At 39.7% G+C, this 15767-nt stretch overlaps 1 protein-coding gene across 2 annotated transcripts in view; it reads left to right on the forward strand.

Moving 5' to 3' along the window:
* PALLD (palladin, cytoskeletal associated protein) overlaps positions 1–15767 on the forward strand; it is a 345943-nt gene that overhangs the window by 131466 nt on the left and 198710 nt on the right. For both annotated transcript variants that reach the window (XM_081135630.1, XM_081135631.1), the window contains one exon: positions 12473–12651. In XM_081135630.1, coding sequence (XP_080991756.1) covers positions 12473–12651 — 179 coding nt within the window. The remainder of the gene's footprint in view (positions 1–12472; positions 12652–15767) is intronic.

Below are 15767 nucleotides of genomic sequence, written 5' to 3' on the forward strand. Positions count from 1 at the left end.
TCCTCAGTGACATTTTTAGATGCAAAAACCCCACATTTTTATTTACGCAACCAAAGTAACTATTATAACTTCCTGTAACTAGTAAATTGCATACGTTAGAGCCTTTGCCCTTCCCTGGTACCTGCACCACGTAATAGTTTTAGAGAGTTTTTTGTTTTATCTTTTGCAAAGTTTTTATGTGCCTCTGGAGCCAATTTTTAAAACTTGTGTCTTGTGTGATCACAGGGGCATTCAGGATATATGGAATGATGGAATGTAGCCAGGTGGAAGGTACTCTGATTGTCATCAAAAAGGAGAGCTTTTTCATCATGAAAATCCATATTTTTTCAAAGAAAAAGATTTAAGTCTGTATCTAATCATACCATGAATTTTAACACTTAAAAAAATCTAATCCATTGGAATGAAAAATCAGCCTGGGGTAATTTGCTCTGAGAAACCAACTGAAATGAGACATGCCGTTTTATTTGTTACTCAGATTGCCAAATATGACAAGGTATAATTAGCCCTGACTTCCTGCTCGCGCTCAGACACCTGAGCCCCTCCCCGCTCCAGCCGCAGCTCCGCGCCCGGGATCTGAGGGGACGCAGTGGAGGCAGCTTGCATGAGAAATGGCTCACTTTCCTACACATTCAAAAGTATGTATTTGATCCAAATTGTCGGGAGGAAGAAGACAGGTACAATTTAGAGGAGTACCTGTGTGGCTAGAATCAGGTAGCTGCAAAGCAGCATTTGCAGAATCTTTGAGACTCTTTCAGGAACTTGGCTCAAGGAGCATGTCAGATGTTAAATCCAGGTATGTGTATAAATAGGTACGTGGTGTGGTGATTGTGTGTGTGAGTGTGTGAGTATAAAATACTGCTCAACATTTTTGATGAAGGCATTCGCTGTTTAGTTGATAGGATAGTTGGTACAGGGCCCCTGAGTGCTACCTGCTAACAATATAGTTCCTTCTGCACCTCACTTTTCATTGTCTAATGAAGAGAGAGCCCCCCACCCCTGCACATACAGTGGATACTTCATTTATTATAGCTCCCCTTGGAAAGCTGACCTCTAAAGGGAGACTTCTAGAAGGAACTCAAAATCAAAGCAGGGAAATGCATTCGGGAAAGGGGGTGGCTTTGACGCGAGTTAGCAGGGTTTACAATTTAACTTTGCTTGCACTCAGGGCAGTTTTCGGTGTTTGTCTTGGGGTTGCTCAGAGATCACACTGGCCACGTTTGATCTAATGACACTTATCGTTAGACAAGACTAGAGCCAGAATACTGTGCGAGGAGGCCAGTGAGCCCTCCCTAACCCTGGGCCAAGATACCCACCAGATTTGAGAAGCTGACCCTGCCCTCCTTGCCTGGAGCGGCTGAGCTCGGCTGGACTGCTGGGGCCTGACCGAGTGCAGTCCTAGCTGAAGGCTCCTTTGGAGAGATAAAGACAGAGATGCAAAGCCCTTTGACTTCTAAAGTTTCAGCTGTCTCAGAAAGAGGGGTATTTCCCCCTCATTCGCTATCTGACTAATAAACGAGGAAAACTTGTAGATGAAACCTCCTTTACATTGATTTCGGGGAAGGATGTTCCACTGCTGAGGACATAGTTGTATTCAGTGTAATTGCTCACCCAATGCAAGGAAATAATGACTGGGCTTCCTAGGAGTCCACACGCGAACTGTTTTACATGGGTTCCTGTAATTCTGTAGACTTGACGGTACCGAGAGGGCCTGGAGCCCCATGCCCTACTTTGGTGGTAGCCGTTTTGGATTTCATAATTCCCAGGTAATTATGGTATTTTGGTGGACAAGTTCCAAAAGCATAGAAGATTGACACAGCAGTGTCTAATAAAACATCTCCCGTTTTATCCCCTGTGGAATGTAATCCAAGTTATAACAATGGCTAATAACTACCTGCCCTGACTGTAGCAGCAAAATAGCTGAATGCGCACCTCTAGCTGTTTTATGTGTGCAGTTCCTCACTCTCAGGCTGTCTGTTTAATCCGTTCTTTCCCCCCAACGCTTTGAAGGCTTGCAAACGTTCAGTACAAATTTTCACAGTACAGGTAACTTTGAAGTGTGACTTGTCGGGTCATGCTGACTTGTTTTTGTGTTTGCATAGAGGACTGGTGAGGGTGAATCTATTTTTTTAACTAACAGGTGTAACTTGAGAATTTGTGAATGAGTGACAGGGGGGTTGGGACCCCTTTCTGACCCCCCCCCCCCCAATATAATGTGAAATTTGCTTTTGTCTACTCATGAGAATAAACTGCATTTGCAGAGCAGGAAAATATCCACTAAAACCAAAATCACAATTTCAAGTTGCTCTTTGTGATGAAGTATAAATAGGACAACTACACATCCTGGTGTGCCTGGAACAATCCCCGTGGGTCCCTGTAATTATTAATGGTAGCCTGTTTCACTCTCAGAAATGTTCTGACTTGGACATTTAATAGATGGACCGTATTCTGTATGGTCACCCAGAGCATTTTCCAAAAGGGGAATTAAAAAAAATCAGTAAATTCATGTTCCATGGCAAAATGGCAGCTTGCCCACCCCCCAAAAAAATTCTTAGAGTTGACAGTCAAGGATACATGGGATGTTAGCACTCAGCATTTCACATTGATTCCTGCCTAAGAAAATAATATTTAGACATAGGCATGGAGAATATATTTCAACTCAGGTGCCAACTCTAACCAACGAGCAGGGGCTGCCGGGAGCACCTTCCGAAAGGACTCTGAAACCAAATCTGAGGCAAGTGGGAACGAGGGCTTCGCCCTATTACTAATGTTTGTCATGAGCACAGGAAGAGGTCGTTGTAAAATGTAGGCCAGGTATTAAATGATACTATTGTTGAGTTAGATGGGATGTTGTGATATCCTTTAACCCAGTGTTTTCCAAACCGTATTCCACAGAACACTGGTCCTTCAGCGTGATTCTCAAATTATCTGTTCCGTGGTCCAGTAAGACGGAGACTGATGCCTACCATTGTCTCTCTTGGAAATTCAGTACAAACTTCTAAAAAGTTCTTTAGAAAAGACAGATGTTTAATTTTGTTTAACCCAGTGAATGAGTGCTCCCTGAACCTAACTGGCCACAGAACCCTTTTTCAGTGGTATCTCTCAACTTGCTGCAGAACTACTTTCTTGGGACACATATGAGATAACTACCCAAAGAAGGAAACTCAAGCCTCAGAAGAAAACTACAGGTTCCCATTCAGTTTAGCTGATCTATACCAGGCGAAACCAGAACCCAGGACTGCCGACTCTCCCAATCCTAGATCCTTTCTCCTACATCACCAATGTGGAAAATATTAGGAGCAATTGAAGAGTTTAACAGCATCTGGCAACACAAATAGTGTAGATTTCTGTTGCTTGTTTTCATAGTTGTATTTTAGGGATAGTGACTGAATATCTGCATGCTCATAATGTCCAAACATAAAGCTACCTCTCTCATGGTCCCTACAAAACAAGACAAAATCATTTCTGAAGTTTAGTTTTATCCAGGCTGCCCGCCCTCTTCTATTTTATCTTTCTTTCTTAGAAGATAAAATGATTATTAGAGGAGAGAATTGCTAGACATGAGACTCTCGTTTGGGATAAAAATCTATTTTATCATTTCCTGGGCTTTGAATTTCTAAAAGTCATCTATTTATTGGTCTCTTTTGGACCATGAGGTTAAAGTACATCTGTCTTCCACACAAATTTAGCTATTGGTCTTTGGGTTCAGCAGTCATGAAATTATAGCCACAGTAAACTTAGACAAGAACTAATTTCACTTTGGTCTGCCTATTAATCCACATGACAGAATAAACATGGTGTGCCTTGTGGTTAATATGAACATATGTAAAAAATTAAGAAATCTTTGGTGACAAGACAAAAAATGCTCCATGGAAATTAATTGATGTTTAATTGCGGATGTATGAAACGCGATATTTACAGATGGCCTGACTTGGAGTTAGGCATAAACAAAATTCATCTTGGGCTTAAGTTGCCGGTTTTATTTTGGTGGCTCTCCAGTTCATGGCAGGGCCCTGCCATTCCTTTGGGGGAAAGGAACACCTGGAAAATATAACCATTGCGGAACTATTGATGTTTTCCCCCCCCTCCCCTTTAGTTTTGTTATAATAACATTAAAGAAGCTGGTTCCTTTAGTTTTTGTCAAGCATGCAGTTCCATGAAGCCATGTGGCTGTTTGCATTTTGGGAGAAGGGGCAGCTGCAGGCTAAACTTGCCATCCTGCAATCATTGACATCCTTTTGAAGATAAATTTTCCTGGGAAGTACAAATCAGTGGAGTTGTGGAGCAAAAATAGACAGACATCTTTCAACTTCACTTTGTTTCCCCTTGAGCATAAGGAAACTGACTTATAAGAGAAAATAAAAACTCGACTGTTTTTAAAGGTTTTTATTTTAAAGCACCTCGTTGTTTCTATTAAGTGACTTCTAAGATTTACTGTTTCCTTAGCTGAGTTGGAGACTATCAGCCAAGACTCATTGATGAAGCTTTATAATGTTTATAAGTCGGATTTGTTCATTTTAAAAGCCACATGTTTAAAATGCAAGGCACAGAGAATTCCCATGATACATAGTTGTGGTTCAGAAAAAAGTAAAGATACCAAAAGAAACTGTCAGTCATGAAATCTTTATTTCCTTTTAAGTGGTAGAATAAGAATAGATATTATTTAGTCAACGTGTAAGCCAAACGATGCCATATGTGATTTTTTAAAACATAAACTGTAAGTATAGTACACTGGACAGTATATATTATACTTTGCCAGTGGATTAGTTCCTCTTATTTGAGCAGTTGACTTTATTTCCATAAAAATCAACAATATTGCCCTGTCTTGGAGAACCAGAGCGTTCTGAGCTCTCCCAGATGTATACCCCAACTCCAGTATACAGTTCTGAGCCCTGTTGCTAGTTGCCAGGGTCATAAGAGAAGAAAATAGGAAGGCCACATCAGGGAGGAAAATTTTCTTACACTACCCAAGAATGGAAATTATTGGTCGTTTTCAAAGACAGCCACTTGCTCAAAAGCAGCTGGGATCCCCCTGATTTTAGTTTTCCTTTAACCTCCTTTGATCTCTAACAGTCAATACAGCCACTCTCCCCCAGTAGCTGGCCTCAGACCAAGTCAGAGGCTCCATTCAACCTCACCTTGAAATGTAGAATGTGAACAATTAAATACAGGGTGGGGCAAAAGTAGATTTACTGTGGTAAGGTTTATTCTTGTATTACTTTTTAAATTAATTATTGTATTATTTTCCATACAAATAACTGTAAACCTACTTTTGCCCCACCCTGTACTGAACTTTTCTATGTAAAATACATTCTTGAATTTCAGTTCTACCACATCCTCTTGGTGCCTTGAATTTTTGGCACTATCTCATTTTTAGGCTAGAATGTTTGAAAAATCCTGGGGGGGGGGGCGGGGTCCACTATGCATTAAGTATATATTTTAAACAATGTTGATTTCCCAGCACAGAAATAGAAAGAAATGTGCGGTCTTACAGAACTTTAAATGCTATAATTCTTTTTCTCTATGTGTTAGAATCTTTTGTGAATTGAAAGCAAAAATTCAAGACGCTTGAAGTCCATTACATTATCCCCTCTCTAAGAGAAATTGATCTTAACCTTTATCCAAAGCAAACGTAATCTATAAGTATAAAACAATAACCTTTTTTTTTTAAATCCTCAACTGGAGATATTTGTCCATTGTTTTTCAGAAAGAGTGGAGAGAGAGAGAGAGAGAAGGAATCATTGATGTGAGAGAGACACATCAATTGGTTGCCTCTCGAATGCTCCCAACCGGGGCTGGGGACCGAGCCTGCAACCAGGGTACGTGCCCTTGACCAGAATTGAACCCGAGCCCCTCCAGTTCGCAGGCCGACACTCTAACCACTAAGCCAAACCAGCTAGGGCAACAATAACCAGTTTTTAAAGAGTTTTTTTAAGCAGTACATGCTTCCAAATGTGATGGGATAACCCAAGCTCAGACATGAAGTGTAGTCAGCATTTCCTCATGTCTCTAACCGAGTTTTCATCTCTATTTACCCCACCAGTAGTCTCATGAAGTAGGAAACCCAGCCTAGCTGTCATCTGTACCCCCAGTTAGTTCCTTGGATTGGAATCGAGTGCAGGAAGCCCCTCGATGAATAAATAAACGTTTGTTTGGTTGGATGAATGAATTTGACTACATCTCCTAACCCTTGTACATTTTATTTCCGACTTAATGCAAGATTATTTTCATACCCTGTTGACTGCCTTGCAGTCTGACAACCAGCCTAACTCGTGATACTTTTGAATGGGGATTTACCACACATGCTAATTTTTTAGGGTTTCCTTCTCAGCGCCCCGGCAGGCGGCAGTTACGTAGCTGATGAGTAGCTCCCCCAGAGATGAGGGAGGAAGAGTCGGTAAAGGCTGTTCAGACTTGTTCCTCTCCATAGGAAAAAGCTGGGTGGAAGGCGGAGCAGCAAGTCCTGAGGAGAGTGCAGTTTTGAAGATTATCTGGATTGAATTGTCCATATTCTGCTTTTTCGTTTCTGTAGATAAATAAAAATGTAATGAAAACTACATTACATGGTGGTTGAGAAATAAAATAAGACCATATTCATAAAGTGCATAGCAGATGATAGGCATTCAATAAATATTAATTCTCTTTCCCTTAATTTGAATTTTATATCAGTCCTTAAGAACTGTCATTGTTCCCAAATTTTGTGTCATCTCCTCATTTTATGAGATTATACTTATGTATTTGAACATTTTATAGTGGCAAACTAGAAGTATGATTGAAGGTGAAATTTACCAGAGGTACAGAATGCAGACGTAGAGGAATGGATTTGGATTTTCCAAAATGCTACCGAGTGTCCTACCCACTAGATAAATGGCTTCCAGGTATTACAAATGGAATGGAAAAAAAAAAAAAAAAAGTCCGGGTGTGTCTTCAAGTGGAATTTTACCTAAGGAGACTCTCTCTTAGCCACATTACATGCTTGCACATGCTCCCGCTCAACCAAACCCTCTTTTCCACTCTCAGCTCATCATAAATAGAAACAGCTTTCAAGATATGGAGGAAAGATAAAAGGTGTTTTCTAGAAAGAGACCAAGGGAACATGGCAAACGTGTTTCATTGCGGACATTCAGTCTCACCAGGAACAACGTTCTGATTAATTAGTGGCATCTGCCACAGGCCAGGGGAAGGGGACCTTGCCTGCGCCACGGGTTTACCAAGCCCGTACTTAGTCCCATTTTGTGTGCTTTACATTTTAGCTTGTCATGCCAGTATTGCTTTTCCTAAGTTGCACTAGCAGTAAGAATTTAGGAAAAATTCAGGAGGTCAAAATTTAATCAGAAGATCTGACTTTTACTTCTTTCAAGAATATCAAATATTTTGAGTCCTTTGCCAGGACGCCAATAGAATGATGACCTCTAAGAAATTTAACAAAACAAACATGATGGTCATACGTCTCATCTATCTACCTTGTGGTGTCAAAACTTCAAAATTCTAGGATGCTCTTAGGTTAGATAAGAAGGTGATTTGGTTTTGATCTGCTACATAAACAGTGGACAAGGCTGACTTTCTCTTCTGATATGTGCATTAAATTATATAGAGCTTCATTTTATGCTTTTTAAGTGCAATTCATTTTGAGTAGATGAGAGGAGATAAACTCTCCATATACATCTTAAGGAGAAACTACAATAGTTATTATTAAGCTGTTTATTAAGCTCTTTGTCTATAAGCTTATTCTTTTCTGATTAGTTCAGTATTTTAATGGTAGGTTTTGAGTTAATTTTTGTGTATGGTGACAGATCTTGAGAATATCATGCTAAGCAAAATAAGTCAGATGGAAAAAGTCAAGAATCATATGACCTCACTCGTGTGTGGGATATAAAACTGAAAGCAGCAGATGAACAAATAAGACAAACAAAAACTGATAGACACAGAAAGCATATGGTGGTTACCAGAGGAAAATTGGGGGGGGGGGGGAGAGGTAGTGAAGGGAAAAAGGGGTTGAATATATGGTGACAGAAGATTTGACTTTGGGTGGTCAACACAGTGCAATATATAGATAAAGCATCATAGAACTGCACAGCTGTAACCTATATAATTTAATTAACCAATGTTACCCCAATAAGTTGAATAAAAAATTTTTAATGTAGGTTTTATTATTATTCAGGAATGGTGAGGCCAGCAGATCAGGAGATGATTGCCACTGAAAGATTGTTACAGTTCCCAAGAGTAGGGAGCATGCTATACTGGTGGAGGTGGGGGTGGGGATAGGGGTGGGGGCACACAGGGAAGCTTCAGAGTTGGTCAGGAGGCAGAGGGGGCGAATTGAAAGATAGGCAGGAGCCTTTATTGTGGTTTCCTTGGGAAGGAATGGATGAAGCAGTGTAAACAGACTTAGGATTGGCCAGTCTGAATAATTTCAGTGGGCTCTGGAGTGTAGAGCTGTCTCTAGTTGCTACCTGGAGTGATTAAGAGAGGAGATTAATGGCCCTGAGTGTGAGAGCCCCATAGAGGAGGTGGTAGTGATGTGGCTCTGGGTTAGTTAGTTTTCAAATGAAAGGAGTGCTTGAAGGAGAGTCATTTATTATAGCTAAGAACTGGCCATTCCTGGGAAGGGCCCCTTTGCTAGGCCATTACTAGCTCCAATGTGCAAATGGTTCCAATCACAAATTAAACACACATTTATCTAAATATTGGCCGGGAACCATGCTGCCCTTTTTGTTGCTAAAGGGAGTCTACCATCTAAATATTTGCAGTTTTTTTCCCTCCTCCTCTTGAGTCACACCCTATCTTACTACAGTTTAACAACACATAACTGATCACTTGACAGGTACTTCCATCAATGACAGTCTGACTTTCCCTGACAGTGTCAAAGCAATATAATGACTCATGTTAATTATTATACTTACCACCTAATTTGGACAAATTTAGTCTTTTCTGTCCATTATGTCTTCTATGTGTTACAATCTGAGATGCTGTTTAAATTTTATTCAGAGAGTTGGAGAACAGAAACCATGAGTGTTTAAAAAGCAAAAAAACAGGTCAGCCTAGAAGTTCGTAAGCACCAACTATTTCACCCTATGCAAGTGCTGAAGACATAATGAACCGTTTCAGGAGACTAAATAGATGTGGTAGACTGTAGCAGAAAATGCATTTGTTGCCTTAATCTTTCTGCCAGTATTAAAATATATTTCAAGTATTTTATTGTGCTTACTAATTATTTTCTTCAACCTTACGCTTATAATTTCTCAGATTATAATTTATCTTAATTCATATTTTTAAAACTACAGTTTCCATGGGATAAATATGCTAGAAAAGCATTCTGCAGCTACACATGGGATGTTAGTAGATGCTAAATGAGAAAGAATATCATGGTCAAATAAGTAAATGCTAGATTAGACAATGTTAAGTTCTTTTTGCAGGACTTTTCAGGGACTTTGATAAGAAAATGTGAATTGCAAACATCAAGGACTGATATATAATACATAACCTCTTCCAAATCTCATAGGCCACAGATCCTTCACAATTTTTTATTCATAATGGAAAGCATATTCTAAAGGAATGAGTGGCAGACAGTGTTTGTAAAGCATCAATTACATGCAGTATACTATGGATCAATAAAAAAAGTTTAAAAAATGCATTTTTCTGCAATGTAGGAGTCAATTTTTTAGATGGGAAAATCAGGCATAAATGCAATAGACCTTAAATAATGGTGTAAGGAAACAACACAGAAGATACCCTGGAATGATATATCATCAACTGTCAAATGAATAATGCTAACGGTTTTTTTAGTACAGAGGTGGGATAAACAAAGAAACAGAACACAATTTTCCATACACTTATGTACAAGGGACCAGAGGTACAAAACACATAAAATGTGGTTGCTATGTTAAAGAGGTGAATAACCTAGATGGAGAGCCACTGTGTGAAACAAGTTAGTGTGATCCGAACATAATAGAACAGAGCTTCTTAACCTTTACATGCACATGCAATACCAGGGGGATCTGCACTGAGTCGGTAGATTTAGGTTGAGGGTCAGAGTCTGCATTTCTAACAAGCTCCCAAATGATGCTGATGCTCCTCAAAGTGTGATCCTTGGACCAGAGGCAAGAAGTTAGGGCAGGAGTTGGCCAACTTTTTCTATAAAGCCCAGATAGTAAATAATTTAGGATTTGTGGGCCATACAGTCTTTTACAACTACTCAGCTTTGTTGTCATAATGCAAAAGCAGCCATAGACAATATGTAAATGAATGAGCATGGTTGTGTTCAAAAAAAATTTATAGATCCTGAAATTTGAGCTTTATACAGTTCTCTATGTCACAAATATACTTTTTAAAAAATGTTTTCAAACATTAAAAAATACAGAAACGATTTCTTAGCTCGTGGGCCATGCAGAAACAGGCAGTGGACCTACAGCAGGCTGTAAGTCCGCAGAGCTGGGAGTTAGGGGTCGAGCTGTACACTCCCGTGGAGAGCCGACGGAGGTTTCCCTGTGAAGCACGACTGGCCAAAGCAACTAGCCTTTCTCTCTTTTAAACCTTTATTTCATTTTTTTTCATGCTTCCTTTTTTCTTTAATAACTGGTTTATATATTTTTTATGAAAGATGAAAAATTCTAGTTGACAATATAGACAGACAAACCCCTCAACTAGTTTCAGAGTTTACCAGGCATTCTTTCTATCACCTGCAGCATGCAGCGCAGGGCCTTCCACGTAGAAGGTGCCCGGCACGTGGGTGTTTGGTTACATTTAATCTGTCAAATGAGTCTTTCCCATGGCAGTGAGGAGGGGATTAATGTAGAGTGTAAGGAGAGAATTCCAAAGAGGGCGATGTGTCAGGAACAATAAATCCGTGCAAATATTTGACGGAAAGAGAGGATTAGTATAGAAAATGATAGAAAATAAAATCAGGGCTAAGTTATACGGAATGCCTCAATACAGGTCTGAAGTTTAAGGAGTGATGTGTGCACGGACGAGTTTCAAGAACTTTAATCTGATACATGATATAGAAAGGATTCATAATTTACTGGAGATGAAGAGGTCAATGAAAAATTTAAGATCAATTAAAATTTAAGCCATAGTTCTCATGGGTGAAGAGCTGGACTCTGACTGGGGAAGGAGTAGAGAAAGGAAGGAACTGAAAGATAGCTCCAGGCTGGAATGTTCTCCAAGGCTTGAGAAAACAAAGGAAACCACAAAATACCCCAGAAGCAAGAAATACTGCTCTTCTCAATTGTCTCAAATGAATGTAATATACATTGCATTGTATAGCATGCTCAGTTGGCTGGGTTTTGTTTTGTTTCTTGAAAAGTATTTTAATTCCCCAAATCATATCTGTTCTTTTGTTAGTATCCCATATTTATTTTTAATACAATTTCTGGAGTTAATGCCAGAGTTAATAATCAGAAGTATTAGCAAACAGACTTGCTTTGTTAACATTATTTTCAGATTAAGTATAGACACATACCTATATTATGCTATCAAAATACAGAAAAAGTTAGTCTTCAGAGCCATATTTTCACAAAAGGGTATACCAAGTCCAACAAATTTTCTAGAAGATTAGACTCAGAGGAAATCTCCAAGTGCTAATTAAGAGCTAAATGGACAATACAGTTCCAGAGACCTCAATCCTTTTAGTTGTAAGTGGCACATTCCTACATATTTCTTTAAAAATAAATCACATTTGGCTGCGGGTGGGGGAGGAGGTTGGGGCTTCATAGTTTTTGTAAAACTCCTGTTGAGAGTTTGAGGTGCTGGGGGAATAAAGGAAAGAGTGTGAGAGAGAACCTGTGTTAAAATAGTCTGGCAGCTTGCAGCCTCCCACACCAAGGTTCTGGTTGTTTGGGAAAGGAAAAGTGCTGACCAGCAAGAATGAATTACAACTGCTCCATTTCCCTAGTTGTAGAAGCCAAGCGGTCTGCTAGAAAGGTTTGTAAATATCGGAAATGTGGAAGGCATTAAATTTGTTATTGCTCAGCTGATCAGAAGTCTTAGGGTCAATGAAAATATCGCTGCCTCTGATTTTTTTTTAACACGATGATTAGTTTCCCTTGATATGTTAGATATTTTGAGCATAACATTTGTATTACTTTCATATTTTTCTTTAGATAAGAATAATAGATAAAACTGTAATAAATGTAAGAGTCATTTATTATAAAACATTTTGTAAGACACTTTGAATTTCTGTTCCTTTTCTTCTGTAACTTGCAGTGGTCTTTCCAAGCTTGACAATGTTGCTTATTTCCAGCTTGATAAAATGTACAGGATGCTTTACAAACAAAACCTATGGGGAATTGTCTAGCCATTCGTTTCATGGTCTAAAATGCAGAGTTTCCGTCAGTAATACGGACACAGATCTTGTTTGATCAAACAAGCATCTGATTACAGAGCATCCAGCCTTTCACTGCTGCTTCATTATTTTAAGCATCACCGTTTCCTTTCTTTCTCTCTCTCCTGTCCCCGACCTGCGTTTGGCCTGCAGATGGTTCTGTGAGGGGAAGGAGCTGCGCAACACTCCCGATATTCAGATCCACGGCGAGGGCGGGGCCCTCCATACCCTGGTCATAGCAGAAGCCTTTGAAGACGACACAGGTCGTTACACCTGTCTGGCTACGAACCCCAGTGGCTCAGACACAACTTCGGCCGAGGTGTTCATTGAAGGTAAGGAGAGGTGAGCGGCCCAGGAGCGTGAGTGCTCCAGCGGCTTCAGCACCAGGAGGGCTTCGCTGAGAAGACGCTTTCCCCATGCAAGCAGCAGAGTGGTGCTGGGATTCAAAACCCATTTCTCCTGAACACTTGATAAGTAAATCAAACAGTTCTGACACTTAGGCATGCATCGACCATGTCTGAGGTCAACACTGGTTCCTTGTAATTTGAAACATTTCAGCTACATTAACAAATTTATTTAAAATGTAAAGTACCCGATTTATTATTGTTTTCTCTAGTGAAAAAAGAATGGAATCATGTTGAAATACTGTAGCTGTCAACCAAAGTTATATTCTAAATTACTTAGGAAATCATGAGAATAAGTGAATGTTTTAAATATTCTTATTTTGGTTACATTCTAGAGTTTTTCCCCTTTTAAGACTGTTGACTAAAGAGGGGCAGGCAGAGAATTTTTTGACAAGACTCAGCCTGCAGAGAATTAGAAAACTTGGTTATCAAAGCATATAGTTTTACATTACCATTGCATTTTGATCCATGCCAATAATTTAAGTTGGGAGTGTTTTAAGCACCACAATGTTATGTCGTCCCTAAATCCATAAATCAGTATGTAACCTTATTAATTGGTTGCTTTTCAAAATAGTAGTTAAAATATAGAAAGAAAACTCAATTCCTGTACCTTATTCTCCATCTTTTTACTACCGTGAACTGTTTAATACCACGAGATTTCTTCATTATTTAAAGCAGAAGAGAGCAGGATGTGAGCCATCACTTCTAGCTCCTTCAAGAACTGACGATTTAGCTTTAGAGGGAACTGTTACCACTCGCTGAAAGTGTATGCCTTTATGTCTAATAAAAGGCTCCTCTGCATTATCTTTGAAAGCAACCATCTGTGAGCTCCTCGAGAGACCTTGTCCTGTTAATAAAAACATTCTGTATATAGCAGTAACTAATACTTACATGGGACTTATAAATGCACACGTAATATACCTACATAACCATTTAAACTTCGCTGTAAGCCTATGAGGTATTATTAGTATTCCCTTTTCACAGATGAGTGAACTGAGACCCACAGAGGTTAGAGGGACTCATTCAAAGTTACACAAGGATTTAAACCCCGGCAGTGTCTTCCCAGGGCCCATATTCTTAACCACTATGTCATACACATATTGAGGTGCTGAAGTCATAGAAAAGAAATGATGAAGGTTTTTCGAATTTAAGTTAGCAGTAAGTATTAGTCATGGGCATCCTGTGTAGAAAACTTCTCGAAGTGCTTTAGAATGTAATAAAGGGCACTTAAAATCCCATTAAAAATCTGTTTGTTAATGATGATCAGATTTGTCTCTCAAATCCAAGCCCAGATAGAGCACCTTAAAATTAAACGCCTAGTTTGCTTTCAGCACTGCAGGACATGTGGTGAATTTTAGCGTGCATTGCGTCTCTGCTACAAGTGTTAAATGAACTCACATTAATTTAAGTCAGAGCCTACCAACTCAGTTCAGCCAGCACTTCCTAAGGCCCTACTATGTGGGAGACAGTGCAGGTACAAATACGATTAAGACACAGTCCCTTATATCGAACAGCAGAGATGGGCACGTTACAGGAAAAACAGAATACAAAATATTAAGTGATATTTTATTATTATTATTTTAATTCTCACCTGGTGATATTTTTTCCATCGCTTGTCAGAGAAAGTGGAAAGCGGGGGAGGGAGAGAGAGGGAGGGAGGGAGAGGGAGAGGGAGGGGGAGGGAGAAACATCAATGTGAGAGAGAGACATCTATTGGTTGCTTCCCCCACACAGCCCAACCGAGCTATCAGCTGTTCAAGTGTATATACATTTGGGGGGACACCCTGTATATAACGTATTCTCACTTTTCATATGAAAAAGGAAGAATGTCTCTACCTCTGAAATCAGTTTCAGTATCTAATCCTGGTAGACCCAAAACATTCACAATGTGGTCTTTAATTGTATTTAATTAAATTTGGTTCTTTCATGTAGAAGCTTCTGACCCACCAGCCCTCTTCTGCCTCTGAAATCATCTGGAAGAGCTACTCGATGGGGGAAAGATCCACCCCTAGTTCTATATGCCATGTGTGTTTCACACCCTGGACTTCAACAAGGACAGTGGATTTTTTTTCCAGTGCACAGTTTTCCACATAATAACACTGAACTTACTTAGCCAGCCTGCTGTTGGGCATCTGTGACTTCAGATAGAGTGTGAACAGGATAAAGAAGCTGGACAGAGTTAGAATGAAGTGCCATTAGGAGTCAGTCTGCTAGGCCTAATATAAAACACTAGCTCATTGGCCTTGTGAAATGTGAATAATAATTTAAAAAAGAAAACCCTGAGAGATTTCGGTATATTTTTATCCCTGAGAACAAGACCTTTAGATAAATTCTTAGGCTCTTATGACTAAAAGTAAGAAATTTTTATATTTTACTTATCCAGCGCTAAATTAGACTCTGTCATGTCTCTATCGAGTTGTTTCCTAAAGCACATTGTTGTTAATGGGTCAGTATGGTCACTGTTAGCAGTGTGGCCTTTATTCTAAATAACCTCACAAACCATGGAGGGTTTAAACTGAAAAGTCACGTTAGCTGATTTATACAGGGTGGGGCAAAAGTAGGTTTATTTTAAAATATGTTAATGTAAAATAATACATGTTTATAGAAAAACATGAGGACACAAAACAGTTTATTCTTGTATTCCTACTTATTAATTATTGTGTTATTTGCCTTACAAACAACCATAAACCTACTCCCCCCCCCCCCATGTTTTTAAACGTTGGTTTGACTCCTAGCGGGAGACCAGTGGGCAGCCTGTTGCGCAGCTCAGAGGAGAAATGACGGTGCTTCAGGAGGAGCCTGTAGGTGGAGGCGGGGAGAGTCGGCGTCCTCTGGGTTAAGAATCCAGAGGTAGATTCCCAGAGCCGTGAGGGGGACTCGATGAGGGGATGAGAGGAATCCGGGAGCTCCAGGGATTTCTCCTTTACCGTTTGTGTGGACAGTGTTGCCATCTCTGAAATGGGGAAGGCTGGGGAGAAAGAGGCTTAGGGGACACAGGGAAGGCAATATCTGCTTTGAACATGCCAAGTTTGAAATTCCTATTT

The sequence above is a fragment of the Miniopterus schreibersii genome (assembly GCF_964146895.1).
Source record: "Miniopterus schreibersii genome assembly, chromosome: 4".
Lineage (NCBI taxonomy): Eukaryota > Metazoa > Chordata > Mammalia > Chiroptera > Miniopteridae > Miniopterus > Miniopterus schreibersii.